At 35.9% G+C, this 19,413-nt stretch overlaps 3 protein-coding genes across 7 annotated transcripts; 1 reads left to right on the top strand and 2 right to left on the bottom strand.

The window, feature by feature from the left end:
• Positions 1-1,237: 1,237 nt before the first annotated feature.
• On the bottom strand, positions 1,238-10,913 carry LOC116299958 (galactosylceramide sulfotransferase). 5 transcript variants are annotated; one of them, XR_016119003.1, is made up of 4 exons: positions 10,619-10,913; positions 7,613-8,946; positions 6,853-6,920; positions 3,859-3,901 (listed from the first exon to the last, which is right to left on the bottom strand). XR_016119003.1 is itself a non-coding variant. In XM_031708690.2 (2 exons), exons 1-2 carry the CDS (start codon positions 4,597-4,599, stop codon positions 2,845-2,847), a joined length of 1,200 nt encoding a protein of 399 aa, XP_031564550.1. In that variant the 5' UTR covers positions 4,600-5,425; the 3' UTR covers positions 1,238-2,844. The 5 variants fall into 5 exon arrangements, 2 of the variants coding, with proteins under 2 accessions (XP_031564550.1, XP_031564549.1); XR_004197542.2 differs by lacking the exon at positions 6,853-6,920 and having other exon boundaries at positions 3,778-3,901; XR_004197543.2 differs by lacking the exon at positions 3,859-3,901 and having other exon boundaries at positions 6,623-6,920.
• Positions 10,914-13,500: 2,587 nt separating this feature from the next.
• Positions 13,501-16,283, top strand: LOC116299987 (galactose-3-O-sulfotransferase 3-like). The gene is given in 2 exon segments (XM_031708726.2): positions 13,501-14,764; positions 14,766-16,283. Coding segments are annotated over 2 exon segments (1,002 nt in total). The 5' UTR covers positions 13,501-14,071; the 3' UTR covers positions 15,075-16,283.
• Positions 16,284-17,917: 1,634 nt separating this feature from the next.
• On the bottom strand, positions 17,918-19,323 carry LOC148914218 (galactosylceramide sulfotransferase-like). Its single transcript, XM_089025655.1, has one exon. It carries the CDS (start codon positions 19,226-19,228, stop codon positions 18,116-18,118), a length of 1,113 nt encoding a protein of 370 aa, XP_088881781.1. The 5' UTR covers positions 19,229-19,323; the 3' UTR covers positions 17,918-18,115.
• Between the last annotated feature and the right edge of the window lie 90 nt (positions 19,324-19,413).

Below are 19,413 nucleotides of genomic sequence, written 5' to 3'. Positions count from 1 at the left end.
AGATCTAAATCATTTTAAAATGAACTCCAAAATTAATCATAAAGAAGATTTTTCTGATAACTTCGCTTTGCTAGGGTCTAATTTGTTTTGTACGAAGTGTTTGCATTTCAATGAAGAATGGTTATTTTACGCGTTAGAATAATTTGCATATCTAAAGAGTTTTACCGAGCTGCGTGCATAATCGACAATTGTAAACCATTGGCGATCGATCAGTATCGATGTAACAACACTTGTCTGTATCTTACAGAATTGGACAAGATTTAGTAGTGGCGCTCGCTCGTCTTGACGAATGGTCTCAGCATCTTAGATGCAGATAATGCAATACTAATGATTTCAGAACCAAACTCTGCGAAGCAAGTTTATTTCAATCAGTGTTGATAGCTAATCATGCTTACAACTAAGAGAACATTTCCAAATTCTTCAAGTTGGCTCAATATGTTATATTGCACGATTTTTCTTTGCTCCTTTTCGTCTGTAGCACAGAATAGTACAATGAAATATTCTGCAATAATTTTGTTACCAACACCGTCAGTAAGAACACCGAGCAAGCAAAATCAAGGAATCGTAAATCATAACATTAAAAATCATGGCTCCTCTGATGTGAAAAGTATTTCATCTATATCTGAAGCAGCTACACCAATGCAAGGATTTCTATCGTTGTATGGACGCCTTTCTTCCGCGTCAATTGTATCAAGAACTCCAAAACAAAAACTAAACAGCTTTGTGTACATCACAAGTTATCCTTCGTTTTCTATTACTCCAACAATCACACATAACTGTGAATTTTCCCAATCATCTCAAGTACTTCAAAATCTCACGGCAACAGAAAATAACAGGAGCAAAAACAATGGTTCTGATATTTTGTTTAAGATTCATTCAATCAAGAATAAAAATTCTTCAAATTCAAAATCTCTAAACATGACGATAACAAAGATTTCAAGCTGTGTTAACGACGAATGCCGTAGTTACGTCACTCGTTGGGTCGATTTTTACCTAAACGTAAGTTTGTTTCTTGATTATTATTTTGCGTAATAATTTTTTAAAAAATAGTATTTATTTTATCAAGAAATCCAAAGTCTTTTAATATATAGCTTGTAGAGTTATAGATGTATTCAAACACTACGTTCTTATAATTTTTTAATGTTTTATTATTATTATTATTATTATTATTATTATTATCTTATAATTTATTTTTTTTTATTCTTTTATTTATTAATAATCTATTAACATACTTGTATTGAAATTCTACTGTGAAATATCGAAGTATCGGCATCAGATTGTTTATTTTAATGGTTGTAGTAGTGGTGTTGTAGCAGTGCTTTGATTCAAAGGTTTTGGTTGATTAGTCTTGGGTTAAGAACAACAGACTTTTGCTACTGAAAACAATACTGCACATTAGTTTAATAGTCCACTTCACAGTTCCTTGCGCCATCTTGAAAGGTACCCGTGCCTTTGCATCGTAGCGAGACGAACGGTGAGCATGCAATGATAGAGACCTTTTTTTAACACCTTGGACAATTATTCACATGTCTCTATCATTGCAAGCTAACCGTTCGTCTCGCTACGATGCAAAGGCATGGCTACCTTTCAAGATGGCACAAGGAACGGTGAAGGGGACTATTGGCCTGCAAAAGCCATTTGCTTGATCCAAGTGAACATTTCTGTGTTAACGCAAGGCACGTCGTTTGAAATCGATAAATACCACCCTGGAAAATGTTGCTTAATACTATCAAGTGCTTTGAAATGATGATATGAAATTACCGTCGTCAACTTTATCATCGCTTCGACACCATCAGTAACATAATCATCATCACTACCATCAAAATCATCATCAACATCATCAACATCACTATCATCATCATCACCATAATCAGCACATCATCAATAACAACATCACCATCATTATCATCATCATCATCAATAGTCACCACCATCATCATCATCATCACCACCATCATCACCATCATCACCACCATCATCATCACCACCATCATCATCATCATCACCATCATCATCACCATCATATATCAAGGTAAATTATTTATACCGTGAATTGTACAGTGCATAATTTACCCTTTTATCATTACTGTTTCATTAGAAGCACCGACGCAGCTCACACTAGTTTTTAGCTAGTTATCTCTTCATATATCAACATCATTATCATAAACATCATTATGATTTAACATCATTATCATCAACGTTATTGACATCATTATTTTTTCTTTGTTTCTGTTAGGTAGGTGGATGGATCATGCTAGCAGTGGTGCTAATAGGAGTCACATCACTCATCATTACACATATACTTGGCAGAAGATCAGTCAACTCCAATGAGATATCAAGGCTTCGAGGAAGAGATGTTCATGGTCCGCGATATCGGGCACACTGGATATAGAATCTAATTAATTATCTAGTTATCTATTTATTAATATTATTGATATTTGGTTTAGTTCACTCTGATCCCCCATAGAAGTGGATCCGTAATCCGGAGTTCAGTCATTCCAGATTCCGTTATGCGGCAATGTGAGCTTAGCTGAATTCGTTTAGTTACAAGGTATAAAAACGTTAAAACACGAGAGCTCATTTTCTCATAGACAAATCTCTCATTTACAACCTAGTTCATAGGGCTCACACTCTCCAATTTATGCAAGTCTTGGAAAGTTGGCTCCGGGAATGTAGCTAATGAGAGTGAGCGTTGCGTGACGACACTTTTAAACGTGAATCTTCTTAAAAACCTTATAGAAAAAAGTGAAATCAATCAAATATAATTGGCTTAAAAATCTTGTGCTGCTTCCTCATCCCGCCCTTCGAGGTACATTCCACCAATCTCCATACTCCTTACAACTTCTACATACTCAGCCTTGTTTCGTTCAATTTCTCTCGATGGTACTTTAAGTAATCAACTTCATTTAACACAAATTTTTGGCAATAATTTTTCAGTGCCTTGGTAACATTTGCTTTTACCTGGTATCCTCGGACATACTTTTTTCTATAAGCAAGTGTCTTTCTAGAACCTTTTTCTAGACAGACATCTTGGAGTTGCTTTAACTCTGAACGAAATATTTCTAAGTCTTCATAAAAATCCGGTCCCTCTGAATGAATTCTTTTCCAAAGTGTAGCATTAAAGTGAGAGTATAGCATATCATCCGCTTTGTTCCATCTTCGAATCTTACTTTTCAAGTCGTCAGTGATCACCTCTTTATTCCTTTCTATCTTATGTCGTTCCATTTGTTTGACGTATAAAATATCTTTCAAATCCCAACAAAATAACCGCTTCATAAGGACAAGGGATTCGTCAAAATGCTCCAAAATCAAGACCAAATCAAACTCGCTATCTAGAAAGTCGATGTAGTTTTTCACGGCTGTGATGTTTTTGTAATACTCCATCTCTAATCCCAGATCAAACGACTGTGGATTCCTAGCTAACCATGCTGTTCGAAAGCTTTTCTTTATCAGCTCTCGCAATTTTACCAAAGAAATATTTCGACTTAAAAAACGACCCATTGTCGTACGGCTCTCATTCTTTAGCTTTAAAACTTCATCCAAATTAAAAAAGTAAAAAACAGATTCATAGTTGGATAAAGGCTCCCTCAGGAGCGTGATGTACTTAGCTCTTGTTTTGGACAGTAAAATATTCATAGGTATCTTATTGAAGCGAGCATGGTTACAAAGGATGTTAGGGAAGTTATTTAAGGGTGCAATAAAGTTTAATTGGAACTTGTAAGGCCAGTAGAAGGTGTAGACCTCGTCTTGTGCTGGTATGACCACATTTAATTCTCTACTGTCGGCATATCGATTCATGATGTTCGTGAGTGTACTGCTGCCTGTTTTATGTGTCTTTAGGAACATGATGTCCTTAACTGGTCGAGTACATTGAACCTGAAGGTGATTGGACAGTAGACCACTGAAAAGAAAGACAATAGAAGGATAGTGACTGAGTAATGGTGGCTGAGGGGAGGCTGGGGTTCAACGTAGAAGCATTAAATGTAAATAGTGGGAAAATTCGGGATTGAAAGAGACGAAGATATGGATAGGATTGAAGGGAACGGTAAGATAAGGGAAGAAAGGAAGAAAAAGGACATCAAGAAATTGAAAGAGAAAAGATATCAAGGGAAGGGATGGAAAAAGGAGATGGAAAAATATTTTAAGAAAAGTTCAAAAATCCTATTTAGCATCAAGAAAAACAAAAAGGTAGTAATTTAAAAACCTCCAGTTGATAATCAAGTACCACTCATAATAATTAATAGAGTATTAAATTTTTTCAATGGATTTTCTTAGCTCTTAAGATGTGTTAATCATATCAATCTCGTTCTAAATGTTACCCTGGTCCCAGAGGCTCGACGTTTTTGGAGTATTAAATAAAGATAAATGAGCACCAAAATTGGTAACCAACTATCTATCGTGCAAAGTTAAATGGGTTTAACACACAAAATTGTAGACGAGGATTTTGATAACTTACGTCTTACAAAATGTCTGTCTCGGATGCCTGGACTTGTTCACCAAGTACAATTGTATTAACATTGTGACAGCACAAAAAAGGACAAGTAAACACAGTAGTAAAACCATCCTCTTGTTGGTAGTGTTCAACAGGATTGACATCATGCTCGGCTATTAGACCTAATGCCTGGCACCGTCAAGATCGTTCATATACAGATACTAATCATACAGACGTGTGCTACTTTGAGAGCTCTTTTCTCGAATGAAGTGTTGGCACAACACTAACGAGACGTCCACCCTCGGGCTGTTTTAAGAAAAGAGTGTTTTCTGAATAATCCGAATCTGAGAACATATACTGACATCAAAAAAGTATATTTATCCAGTAAAGCTTAGACATTTGTTGAATCACATTAGATCTAACATTTAACGGCAGAGTAAACAGGCCGTATTAGTAGCAGTTTTAGTTTAAGGAAACACAAAAAAAATTGATATTTGACTTCTAGATTTCACACAAAGAAGATTGAACTGGGCAAAGAACATACTGTATAACATAAGTCTTGTTAGTAGCACAGCGCGCAGGTGAAGTCATTAAGTTGAACAAAGACGAAGGCGAAAATACAGACGAAGACATACACTTTACGTTCAGCAGAAAATGTTCATAGCCCATCTCAGTAGATCTTTGTTATTGGGTTATTATTCTAACTTCAAGTGAAAAATAATAAAATCGGTTGGTATAACACTCGACAGGGTTAGAAGGAATGTTTGTCTGAGTCTGAAAGCTATTTTTACAATCTGTGTGCTCAAAAAAAAGGTTGAAGCGTTGCATGCTATGTTGCAGATTCTTACTAACGACTTGAAATGTTTAATACGCCATAAAATAATGTCAACTACACAGAGGAGAGTATGCAGGACTACACTAACAACACTACACAACACTTGTTGGTTACCAATTTTGGTGCTCATTTATCTTTATTTAATACTCCAGCTTTGAATTTTCTGTTGATCAGAATTTGCCAGTCGGTTTATTCACATGTATTCACATGTCAAACAAATGGAACGACATAAGATAGAAAGGAATAAAGAGGTGATCACTGACGACTTGAAAAGCAAGATTCGAAGTTGGAACAAAGCGGATGATATGCTTTACTCTCACTTTAATGCTACACTTTGGAAAAGAATTCATTCAGAGGGACCGGATTTTTATGAAGACTTAGAAATATTTCGTTTAGTGTTAAAGCAACTCCAAGATGCCTGTCTAGAAAAAGGTTCTAGAAAGACACTTGCTTATAGAAAAACGTATGTTCGAGGATACCTGGTAAAAGCAAATGTTACCAAAGCACTGAAAAATTATTGCCAAAAATTCGTGTTAAATGAAAATGATTATTTATAGTACCATCGAAAGAAATTGAACGAAACAAGGCCTGAGTATGTAGAAGTTGTAAGAAGTATGGAAATTGGTGCAACGTACTTCGAAGGGCGGGATGAGGAAGCAGCACAAGATTTTAAGCCAATTATGTTTGATTGACGGTTTCTAGGATTATACTTCAGTTGTGGTAGAGGATTTAATCTTGCTTGTTCATTGCTGTCATAAAATTGTTAATCGAACCAAACTCGCCAGCTGAGTGACCTTCCAGATCAACAAAGTTTGCAAATCAGGTCAGCTCCATCGCTTGATGAATGACTACGAGCAGCTTGCAGTCGAAACGTCGCGGTCCTTTCTAAAAATTACCCTCAGTCGTGAGACAAACGGATGAATATCATTTAGCGATAATGTCATCCCTGTTAAACATTACCAACAAGAGGATGGTTTTGCTACTGTTTTTACTTGTCTTTTTTTGTGCTGTCACAATGTTAATACAATTGTACTTGGTGAACAAGTCCAGGCATCCGAGACAGACATTTTGTAAAACGTAATTTAATTTCTACAAAATCCTAAAATTCTGTATTTTAAACCCATCTAACTTTGCCGGATAATTATTTAAGGTCTTTTGATAGAGTGCTCGCACTAAACCCGTGAAAAAAAAACAACTAATTTTCAGTACTAAATAGTTATAATCAAACAATAGAAAACAAAGGATTCTGTATGAATTACTACTGAATTAGTACCTAATAGTCTATTATTCACGGGTTTAGTGCGTGCACTCTTTTAGAATTCATACCAGTTTATTGCTCTTTGTTTGAGGTTTGTACTTATGTCTATTTTATTAAAATCAAAGTTTTCAACGCAAGAAAATAGAGAAAAATCGGAAATTGGAAAAAATAAAATTGCGCGCGATTCAAACTCCTTAAAGACCATATAGGGAAAATGAGTTAGCTTTAAGTGACTGGGAATTTCACGAACGCTGACCAAAAATACAGCTTTGTGAAAATTGGGTTTAGTGTGGAAATATTTTCGGTAGTTCCGGCAGACGCGTGTACCTTTTGTCGAAAGTCAAAGTTTCCCGCTCTCTTCTCACCAAAGAAGAGGCACTCTTTGCATTCTTGGCCTGAGGGAATTAAAGATTAAAGACTGGAATCACTGTTGCTCTTATTGGGTCAGAGGAATGGACACCCGGTTAGCGTCTTACAAATAAGGTTGTTATCAAAGTCTCCTCTATTTATACATCGGTACTACATACATTGATGTACATCGGTAAATGGATTTGAAACTATTAGGGATAATTGACAACATCTAAGATACTAAGTACATTCTTGAAAACTGTCCTGTCTGTTTCAAGAGATTATGAAAAAAGACACAAAGAGAAAGAATGAGAGAGACGGATTGATGGACAAAACGCAAAAAAAAAAACAACAAAAAACAAAGCATATTAAGGTATTTCTTTCCTTTTAATATGCGGTTAGAACGTCGAAATTACAAGTATAAATATGATATGAATATATGAAAATATTGTTTAACATTGTTTAACATTGTCTCGTTCGTTTAGAAAAGTAATGTTGCAAAATAGGAAAGAATTTATAAACGCATTTTCAAAAGCAAATTAACAAAAACCATTACTGCGATTTTTTAAATTTATTTCAACAGCTTGTCTTGTGAAATAGGTTTTTCGCTGCCGCCAGTCAACAACATAAAAAGTTACGACTGATTATCTTTGATTGAAGGCAGTGAAAACCCAAATTTCAGCGTGTACGGAGAATATTGAAAACCACAGTAAATGTACTATTCTAAAAAGAGACAAACCTTGAAGATGTTACCGTGGATCAAACTGTGGTCTAGATACTTCCCAAAGATGATTTGTTCGCATGCCTTATCAGCCTCTCTTGGCTAACTGTTGTACATTGATGTCCACATGAAGCCCTCATTTTTTTCATATTCGTATATGCAGCCCTTGGGCTACCTGTGGTTGATGCTTGGTGCTGGCTTCTCACTGCTCTGGATGATGGAGAAAGTCCTTTCCACTATCCCAGTTATTATCCAAATCATACAAGTAACTAAAATCTCCTTGATCATTGTAAACATTCAGCATCTGCTTTTGTCGTTCCATATTGTCTGTCATAAAGGAAAGTTCATTTTTGATCATATCACTACAATATTTTTTGGTCACAGGAGGCAGGTTATCCTTCAGTTTATATCCTTTCACATATTTTCCTGAATATGCCTTGGCTGGTGCTGAGGACTTGACGCATTTCTCAAACAACTCTTTCTGAAGCTTGCGAAAGCGCGCCAAATCTTCGTAGAATCCAGGTCCCTGAGCGGCTATCTTTTTCCATAGAGTTTTATTAAAAGCTTGATAAAGCATTCCATCTGCCTGGTTCCAGCTTCGAATATTTCGTTTGAGTTTTTCTGAAACATTTCGCTTGTCTTTGTTCTGTCTTTCATTCTGCTTTAAGTATACAACATCTTCTAACTCCCAACACAGAAGTCTTTTCAACAAAACGACCGATTCATCAAAATGTTCCATGATCATTACCAGAGTAAATTCGGACTCAAGAAACTGTATATATTTCCAAACAGCGGACATATCTTGGAAGTATACAAAATCAAGACCAAGATCAAAGAACATGGGATTTCTCAACAGACAAGAAGCCAACTTGCTATCCATCCTTGCCGAACGAAATGTCGATACATTTTGAAGATATTTTTCCAGTATTTCCATACTGTCCGATCCTGGGATATTCAGCCCTTCCCATAACTTCATGTAATTGAAAACCGATTCGTATTGTGCCACAGGATCGCGTAAGATTGTTATATACGCGGTGGTTTCCTTTGGGAAAAGAAAATGCATGGAAAGTCTATTGTATCTCGCATGGTTGCATAAAAGATCTGGTTTGTGATACGTCGGTACAACTGTTTCTATTTTCAACCGTTTAGGCCAGCCAAATGATATTTTGTTTTTTGGTAGAGCAAAAGTCAAGTCCTTTTTGATGCCATAGCGATTGATAATGTTAGTAACGGTACTGCTTCCGGTTTTGTGAGTCTTAAGAAAGAGAACTTTGTTTATGGGAGAACACTTTGTAGAAGTTGGTTTTTCTGGCATATCTTCTTGTCGTATTACTCTGTCCTCCTCTGTTTCACTGCGAGCAAAAGAAGAAAGGTAGTACGTATAGAGATATATTGAAAGGCATTATAAAAAATACTAAAAGCATAGCTTCTCCCAGATGTAAAAAACAAACGACAAACAAATAAATACCTGAATATATGAATAAAATTATGACTAACTAAATAACTAACTAAAAAAATGATTAAAAACAAAAATATAGAGAGATATATTTCCATTCACACAAGGCTATTTTCCTTATTCTAAAATACGACCAATCAAAAGCAAGAATAGTTAGGATCAACCAATCAGAATTCGAGAAAACACTAGAATGGCTTTCTGAGTTTTGAGACGAAGCTGGAGTTGAAAATGGCGGGACGCTTTTAATATTCTGATAGAAAAGAGAAAAGTCAAGCTTCTTTTCAAATAATTTCCTACAAGTGGAGCAAGATAAACCATTTTCGTAAAATGTTGGTGAACCTGTGGTCATGAATGAAAGACATTTTAATGGAAAATTGAACAAAAACGGTCGAACAAGACGTCGAAAAGAACTGAAATTATGTCAAGACGAAGCTCTTTTGTTCAATGAGGTAAGCCGTTTTAAAAACTTTTAAGTTTAAAGCACAAAAACAAGATACAAATGAATGGATTTATAATTTAACATAGATGCTTTCATTTAGTTCGTATTCAGTTCTTATTTTTCCCTTACTTGAGCATGAAGAATGGTGTTTGATTCAGAAGTCGTTTCCTTGAACTTTGACCAACTTGTCTTCTTCGTTGAGTCGAATCAATGAAGACAAAAACTTCGACTATGACAAACAGAATAACCAGTATGCAGCATACAAATAGAAGTCGCTTTGCATTTATTCTTCTCCGCGAATGATTCATGTTTTCAAAACTGAATAATCTTGACGACAAACTTCAACTGTGACAAACTCCTCTCTGAAAAAATCACCACCGCAGGCACAACTACGCAGACTCGAGGATTTTTCACAGGGGCCCAGGGGAGGGGTTATGCGGTAAGCTTAGGAAATCTAACGAAAACATATCACTGCAATAATTTTCTAAAGTTTCTGGTTAATTTTCTTATTAGGAGATCGTTTTTAGTCTGATCACTTTTAAATTGTTCAGAGTACGTAGTTGATTGAAGGCAAAGTGTTTTCCCGCCAATTTTGGGCTTCCTGTGCCCGCCAGAAATGTGAGTTAATGATTGACTTTAGAACAAACAAACATGCGTTCTCAACTCTGATGATCTCTACAATGCATATGTTTTACATGGTATCTTGTTGTTTTGTGTTTGTATTTATGATTTATATTTATAATTACAACTCCATAACCAAGCATAAGTTAGTTGAAGAGAAGAAAGGCAAAACAACTTTAATGTTCAGTTTGACGACCGTGTATGTTTTTATAAAACATTATACTGCATTTTTATCGACTCGTAAAGCTAATATAAACCGTTAATTTCACTCAATTTTGAAAAGAAAGAAGTAAAGGAAAATCAAAGTGTAGATTATTGTTCTTAAATTTATTTCCGAAGGTTAATTTGAATAAACAATTTATAGCACAACCATGAGTGATTGTAGTTTACATCAAAGAAGAAACGGTACAAACGAGCAAGTCAAATACCCTTGATGTGAGCAGACTAGTAAACAGAGTAATTATCTAGACTTCAGTGGAAAAATAAAAGTAAATTCAATCATAAATACCTTGAAATATGAGTTTGCCAGTGAATAAATGAAATCTGTCCTTTGGAAGACATTTGCCACAACGTTATAGCACCAGACACGATTAGTAGAACCAAAAATACATTCTGAATGGTGTGATTCAAAGTTGGCATGACAAGTATTGGTTTGCTATAGCTATAATGTACCAAGGAACACTCTTATTCCTAGATTTCATAGCACTATTTACAACAACAAAACGGAGAAAAATCGGTCTTTGTGTTATGATTATTGGCGTCTTTAAGATATATCTTGCAAATGGTTTACTTGAATATTTGGTGTCATCTTACATTAAGACACAGGGATCCCATAGATATGAATGCCATTAGTTTTGATCAGAGAAGCTATGATTTTTTATAGCAGCGCTGGCGTATTCTACTGTAGTATTGTTCTGTCATGGCTGACAAGTACGAGCTCGGAGGGGAAGAATGTTCATTTACCGCTCATGTACTCTTTTTTAATCTTTCCCAAAGTATTATACTTTAGGAAGGATTAAAGAAGACCACATTCTTCGCCTCCCAATGGCTCGTGCTTGTCAGCAACGATTTTAAAAATTTCAAATGAATTTTTTCAACTAACACCCCTTCCACCAGAAAAAAAAAACACTGAAATCAATGAAATCAAGATATTCGTTTTAATTAAGTAGTGTAACTAGTAATAGTTTATACAATGAAAAATATTTGAAAATATACATTATGCTCGGCTATTAGACCTAATGTCTAGCACTGTCAAGATCGTTCACTATACAGATAGCAAAAGTTTGAGCCAAACTTTGTGAATCGACTTGGTTGACTGCACTTTGCTCTCAGTAATCATAGTGGGTTTCAAGTCTATACATTATGACTACAGTAGCAGTAACTTCGTCTGAGCCAATAGCAAGGAAGACCACCAAGGAAATCCTTGTACGCATGCGTATTTTCAAGCTACCGACAACATTGGCTTTATCTGAGCCGTCATTCTTCTTGCTATGAAGGCTCAGAAAGTCAATGTTGTCGGAAGTAGCTTGTAAATGCGCATGCATAGAAGAATTTATTTTCTTCTTCCTTGCTATTGGCTTAGACAAAGTTACTGATCCAGTTGGCGGCATGATTTATAGACTTGGAACCCACCATGATTAGTGAGAGCTAATTGCAGTCAACCAAGTCGATCCACAAAGTTTGGCTCAATTTTTGCTATCTGTATATGAACGATCTTGACGGTGCCAGGCATTAGGTCTAATAGCCGAGCATGATGTCAATCTTGTTGAACACTACCAATAAGAGGAGGGTTTTACTACTGTTTTTACTTGTCCTTTTTTGTGCTGTCACAATGTTAATACAATTTTACTTGGTGAACAAGTCCAGGCATCCTCGAGAGATATTTTTTAAGACGTAAGTTAATTTCTTCAGATTATTGGGTTCGAAAACCTTGTGTACAATTTTGTACTTCAAATTTAAATTTTATTGTTGATCAGAATTTGCCAGTCGGTTTATTTTATGACAAGTATTTCAGTGAAGGTCCGTGGAAATTCAAAGTGTTTGTCAGTTGCTGCTGAAGTTGTGCATTCTTTACATTTGCCGTATTTTGATGCTGAAAAAGGCTAATCCTGAGTAAGTGATTCTAAAATCAAATAGCAGCAGATGATTTTAGGATTTAAAAAGAGGTAGAAATAGTAAAGTGATCGGTTAGGCCGGCACCACTTTAATCATACAGGCGTGTGCTAATTTGAGAGCTCTTTTCTCGAATGAAGTGTTGACACAACACTAACGAGACTTTTACCCTTGGGCTGTTTTAAAAAAAGAGTGTACGTTTTCTGAACAATCCAAATCTGAGACATCAAAAAAGTATATTTATCCAGTAATGTTTAGACATTTGTTGAATTTCTTGAATCACATTACATCTATTTGTACAGTTAACAGCAGAGTAAGCAGGCTGAAAGTAACAGTTTAATTTTAGAAAATACAAAACCGTTTTGAATTTCACAACAACAGATTGAACTAGGCAATGAACATGCTATATGACAGTAGTCTTGTTATTGTATATTATAGCTATTTCAAAAAAAGGTAAATGAAGGTTTTGTTGAAATGTTGCTGTTTCTTACTAAGCTTGAAATGTTTTATAGTCATGTAAATAATGTCAGCACAGTAGAAAATATGCAGGGAAAACTCGCAGACACAGTTCGAGAAAATTCCATATTTTTGTGACATTCACATCGCTCATAGTGCATTTCGAGCTTATGCAACTTGCAACAAAACCTTTACCAGCCTTTTTAAAATAGCTGTATATATGTTTGGATCTTGTCTTTAGTCTTTAAAAAAAATGGGCAGACTCTCCTAGCTTTTTTTTTTTCCAACTTTCTTTATTTCATCATAATTTATAAATAATTTACATTCATTCATTTATATTGATTTTGATATATAGGGGGAGAAGTTGCTCTCTATTATATGATATAAATATAGCCGTTGTACATGGAGTCTCCTATCTTCTCTTCGTCGATTTTCGAGGTCTTCTGTCCAGAACCATATACCATCTATTTTAGTCTTCATATTCATTTTTTTAATTTTTACTATAAGACTCGATCGTACAATTATACAAGAACACTCAAAGCATCACTTGTACCTATTCTAGTATAGGAAATGTACTTATATACTGCGATTCTATAGATTTATAGTACACTCGACAAAATAATAGTGTTGAAGCTAAGGCAATTAGGGGGATTTTTCTCAGGCCTCGAGACACTTTCTAGTACTCAGTTCATAAAAGTCAAACCGACATAAATTAAAACAATGGAAACTTATAAGGTATACTAGCTCTATTAGTATACTAATTATTTCACACTATGAGGAAAATCACTCTATTTGCCTCTTTATATATATATATTAGCCAATTTTATCCACAGAATTCTAATTTAGGACAATTAAAATGAATAAAATGTAAAAATCTTAGTATTTTTTAACATAATAGGCCCCTTCGCGTCACAGTGGTGCCTGCATTTAGAACGAGATTGATATGATTAACACATCTTAAGAGCTAGGAAAATCCATTGAAAACATTTAATACTCTATTAACTATTATGAGTGGTACTTGATTATCAACTGGAGGTTTTTAAATTACTACCTTTTTGTTTTTCTTGATGCTAAATAGGACTTTTGAACTTTTCTTAAAATATTTTTCCATCTCCTTTTTCCATCCCTTCCCTTGATACCTTTTCTCTTTCAATTTCTTGATGTCCTTTTTCTTCCTTTCTTCCCTTATCTTACCGTTCCCTTCAATCCTATCCATATCTTCGTCTCTTTCAATCCTGAATTTTCCCACTATTTACATTTAATGCTTCTACCTTGAACCCCCGTCTCCCCTCAGCCACCATTACTCAGTCACTATCCTTCTATTGTCTTTCTTTTCAGTGGTCTACTGTCCAACCACCTTCAGGTTCAATGTACTCGACCAGTTAAGGACATCATGTTCCTAAAGACACATAAAACAGGCAGCAGTACACTCACGAACATCATGAATCGATATGCCGACAGTAGAGAATTAAATGTGGTCATACCAGCACAAGACGAGGTCTACACCTTCTACTGGCCTTACAAGTTCCAATTAAACTTTATTGCACCCTTAAATAACTTCCCTAACATCCTTTGTAACCATGCTCGCTTCAATAAGATACCTATGAATATTTTACTGCCCAAAACAAGAGCTAAGTACATCACGCTCCTGAGAGAGCCTGTATCCAACTATGAATCTGTTTTTTACTTTTTTAATTTGGATGGTGTTTTAAGGCTAAAGAAAGAGAGCCGTACGACAATGGGTCGTTTTTTAAGTCGAAATATTTCTTTGGTAAAATTGCGAGAGCTGATAAAGAAAAGCTTTTATACAGCATCCGCGTTAGCTAGGAATCCACAGTCGTTTGATCTGGGATTAGAGATGGAGTATTACGAAAACATCACAGCCGTGAAAAACTACATCGACTTTCTAGATAGCGAGTTTGATTTGGTCTTGATTTTGGAGCATTTTGACGAATCCCTTGTCCTTATGAAGCGGTTATTTTGTTGGGATTTGAAAGATATTTTGTACGTCAAACAAATGGAACGACTAAAAATAGAAAGGAATAAAGAGGTGATCACTGACGACTTGAAAAGTAAGATTCGAAGATTGGAACAAAGCAGATGATATGCTATACTCTCACTTTAATGCTACACTTTGGAAAAGAATTCATTCAGAGGGACCGGATTTTTATGAAGACTTAGAAATATTTCGTTCAGAGTTAAAGCAACTCCAAGATGTCTGTCTAGAAAAAGGCTCTAGAAAGACACTTGCTTATAGAAAAAAGTATGTCCGAGGATACCAGGTAAAAGCAAATGTTACCAAGGCACTGAAAAATTATTGCCAAAAATTTGTGTTAAATGAAGTTGATTATTCAAAGTACCATCGAGAGAAATTGAAGAAACAATCCAAGGCTTAATTTGTAGAATTTCGTATGGAGTATGGAAATTGGTACAATGTACCTCTAAGGGCGGGTTGAGGAAGCAGCATAAGATTAGCCGATTATGTTTGATTGACGGTTTCTAGGATTATACTTCAGTTGTTCAGTTGTTCATTGCTGTCATAAAATTGTCAATCGAACCAAACTCGCCAGCTGAGTGACCTTCCAGAACAAACTCAAGGTCAACCAATCAGAATTGAGGATTTAACATCATATTTTGATTAGCATTTTCCACGATTCTGCCAAGAGAATCTGTGAATACGAATTCTTTTTTCTTTAAATTGATCTTAAAGGCTACTAGTTGAACTTATTTTGGGATTCTAGCTCAATAAACACGAGAAATCTACATTGTACTCAGCCCCTGTTACGAAAATGCTAAACAATAGTTGAGCTGCAATCCCTTTCAGTGGGGGAACGCAACGAACTCAGCTGGCGTATTAGCGATATGTGGCCTAGCCTAAGGTAACGTTATGGAAAGCGAGACTTCATCAAAATATATCTACTTTGTATAGGAAATCAAATGGGTTCCAGTGCAGTTTGAAAACAATCAGTGATCACTAGTGCAGATTATAATCAAGATTTTAAAATTGCGGTCTAACGGGAACCTGAAGCGCCTCACAGCGGCTGCGCAGGAGGCTAAAAATGTTTGATTCCTTTGTTTCTACAGAGCTCGAGAGCTGCGATTGGATAGTTGCGAAAAAATATCAAAAAAGCCTTGTGTTCATGGTTGGAGTGTCCGCATAGCCTGGAGCCGCCACGGAGGCTAGCGTTCAGACTGTAGATCACAGCGGGGAACCCACATTCCTGAGGATAAAGCTCATCATCTGGTGACATTGTCTATGACTGACATATTGGACATAGGGAACTAAGTGTAGTTATTTATCAATTGACACGGTCTTCTTTGTTGTTATTCACAAGACTTTATTTTTGCTATAGCCCTCTTTATAAATAATACTAATAATAATCGATCGGCTTTGAAAATTATCTGCTGAAAGTAAATTATACTGTTTGTTTGTCTGTGTTTCACCTTTGTCCTCGTTTTTATGACGCCATTTGCACGCTGCGCTATTGTCGGTAGATTAGTATTATGCCTCCAAATCGGGATAGGCTGTTGAACCGGGAGACAATTTCCCCTACACTTATACGAATAATTCAACAGGTTTAATGTCCCCCATTTTACTAAATAAATAAAATGAAAATAAAATAAATAAAATAAAATAGAATAACCCGCATGAGTGGTGTCTAATAACTATATATTGACCTCGCATTTATAATGAGCGATTCGGTTCAATTCATCAGCCCCGCTCACTAAGGATATTTTATTTTATTTTTTAAGATCTTTTTTATTTATTTTATGCTAGCCCGAACGTGACAAAACTTCAAGTTGCATTTTTTCATGATCAAGCAGTACTTTTTATACATCAAGTTGATTTTCATTACACCAAGACCCTTGCGTTCTATGTCTAGTCATTTGTTTCGCTTGTCTAGTCATTTGTTTCGCTTGTCTAGTCATTTGTTTTTGATATCAAGCGCAATGTTTAAGTTGACAAGCAGCCATCACAATCAAAAGTCATTTAGGTCTTGGCGATTTGCATAGAAAAGGGAACGCTGGAAGCACTCAGGAGAAGATTGATTTCGATCAGCTTGCGATCGATGAACGCGCTAGGTCTGGAAGCTAGTCGCAGGGCGGAAGGAGGGAGGGCGTTGAAACGGGCATGGGCACCGACTCTGCCTGTCAACAATGGCGGACCGTTTGTGGAGGAAGTTCGGCTGACAAGAAGATCTTTCAAAGGTAAATTTAGGCTTGTTTATCTTTGTTTTTAGCCAATAAAACAATTTTATTGGTGTTAGAGAACACCCAAAACATGATAAGAGTTTTCATTACGAAGAATTCGCTAGTTTTTGTACTCAAAGAACCATTTTTCATGATGTTTACGCTAAATTTTATATAGCAAATGCGGGCGCAGTTGCTAGTCTACATTTGAGATGTCAAAAAACCAATCTTGCTCAAATTTGCTTAGTCTGATTTTTTTCACATAAGTAGAACACTATATAAACATTTCAAAAAAATATAAACTAGGTTTTGGAAAACATTGTAATAAAACCAAAAATGCCCTGCGCCCGCATTTGCTATATAAAATCTAGCGTAAACACCATGAAAAATGGTTCTTTGAGTACCAAGAGAATATGAAGCTTCCCTTGAAGCCATACTGACTCGAGGCTGGATATCACCCAAGACAGACTATCGGCATGGCTCGTTTTAATACTATACCGCTATAAAATAAATGCGGACATACTTTAGCGCTTACTTTCGCGCTGTACGTGTTTCTGTTTGAAGTTGTTGTGTTGATTCTGATTCTACACTGAAAAGCATTACTGTAGAATGTTAAACCGAATGAAAAAAAGAATCACAGATTTTGCAGCAATAACTCCAGCCTCGAGTCAGTATGGCTTCAAAGTAAGCTTCATTCGTCTGTACAGAGCAAAGTCACTGCCTATTTTAAAAAGTAGTTGTTACTGTACTCAGTTTTCTCTGTTCTACTCTAGTCCTGTACTACTGTATAATTTAAAGTTTTAAAAACTACTAAAGTTGAGTTATAACTGAGCTCCAATAGCATCAGAAGTTTGCACTTAATTTGTTTAGTAGTTTCGTACTGATTAATAAAACACGTTTTTAACATATTTTTCAGTGACAGCCCGCTTAATATGGCCACGGCCCCGTTAAAACGGCCACTTTTGAATGTCCCTTCGGTGGCCGGATTAACGGGGTTCCACTGTACCGAGTACGGAGAATATCGAAAACCACAGTAAATGTATATTCTAAAAAGAGACAAACCTTGAAGATGTTACCGTGGATCAAACTGTGGTCTAGATACTTCCCAAAGATGATTTGTTTGCATGCCTTATCAGCCTCTCTTGGCTAACTGTGGTTCATTGATGTACACATGAAGCCCTCATTTTTTTCATATTCGTATATGCAGCCCTTGGGCTACCTGTGGTTGATGCTTGGTGCTGGCTTCTCACTGCTCTGGATGATGGAGAAAGTCCTTTCCACTATCCCAGTTATTATCCAAATCATACAAGTAACTAAAATCTCCTTGATCATTGTAAACATTCAGCATCTGCTTTTGTCGTTCCATATTGTCTGTCATAAAGGAAAGTTCATTTTTGATCATATCACTACAATATTTTTTGGTCACAGGAGGCAGGTTATCCTTCAGTTTATATCCTTTCACATATTTTCCTGAATATGCCTTGGCTGGTGCTGAGGACTTGACGCATTTCTCAAACAACTCTTTCTGAAGCTTGCGAAAGCGCGCCAAATCTTCGTAGAATCCAGGTCCCTGAGCGGCTATCTTTTTCCATAGAGTTTTATTAAAAGCTTGATAAAGCATTCCATCTGCCTGGTTCCAGCTTCGAATATTTTGTTTGAGTTTTTCTGAAACATTTCGCTTGTCTTTGTTCTGTCTTTCATTCTGCTTTAAGTATACAACATCTTCTAACTCCCAACACAGAAGTCTTTTCAACAAAACGACCGATTCATCAAAATGTTCCATGATCATTACCAGAGTAAATTCGGACTCAAGAAACTGTATATATTTCCAAACAGCGGACATATCTTGGAAGTATACAAAATCAAGACCAAGATCAAAGAACATGGGATTTCTCAACAGACAAGAAGCCAACTTGCTATCCATCCTTGCCGAACGAAATGTCGATACATTTTGAAGATATTTTTCCAGTATTTCCATACTGTCCGATCCTGGGATATTCAGCCCTTCCCATAACTTCATGTAATTGAAAACCGATTCGTATTGTGCCACAGGATCGCGTAAGATTGTTATATACGCGGTGGTTTCCTTTGGGAAAAGAAAATGCATGGAAAGTCTATTGTATCTCGCATGGTTGCATAAAAGATCTGGTTTGTGATACGTCGGTACAACTGTTTCTATTTTCAACCGTTTAGGCCAGCCAAATGATATTTTGTTTTTTGGTAGAGCAAAAGTCAAGTCCTTTTTGATGCCATAGCGATTGATAATGTTAGTAACGGTACTGCTTCCGGTTTTGTGAGTCTTAAGAAAGAGAACTTTGTTTATGGGAGAACACTTTGTAGAAGTTGGTTTTTCTGGCATATCTTCTTGTCGTATTACTCTGTCCTCCTCTGTTTCACTGCGAGCAAAAGAAGAAAGGTAGTACGTATAGAGATATATTGAAAGGCATTATAAAAAATACTAAAAGCATAGCTTCTCCCAGATGAAAAAAACAAACGACAAACAAATAAATACCTGAATATATGAATAAAATTATGACTAACTAA

This window comes from Actinia tenebrosa, unplaced genomic scaffold (genome assembly GCF_029948245.1).
Source record: "Actinia tenebrosa isolate PJP-AT-01 unplaced genomic scaffold, QUT_ActTen_1.0 PGA_scaffold0__85_contigs__length_37466705, whole genome shotgun sequence".
NCBI lineage: Eukaryota > Metazoa > Cnidaria > Anthozoa > Actiniaria > Actiniidae > Actinia > Actinia tenebrosa.
Note: the sequence above shows the minus strand (reverse complement) of the source record. Positions and strands in the feature narration are given on the sequence as shown.

Excerpts from the sequence above, each read along its gene's own strand:
- LOC116299958 (XM_031708689.2), bottom strand. The coding sequence starts at position 10,749 with ATGCCAACTTTGAATCACACCATTCAGAATGTATTTTTGGTTCTACTA. Across the intron at positions 8,947-10,618 it reads TGGCAAACTCATATTTCAAG|TGAAACAGAGGAGGACAGAG; the intron begins GTATTTATGATT and ends TTTTGCTCGCAG.
- LOC148914218 (XM_089025655.1), bottom strand. The coding sequence starts at position 19,228 with ATGCCAGAAAAACCAACTTCTACAAAGTGTTCTCCCATAAACAAAGTT.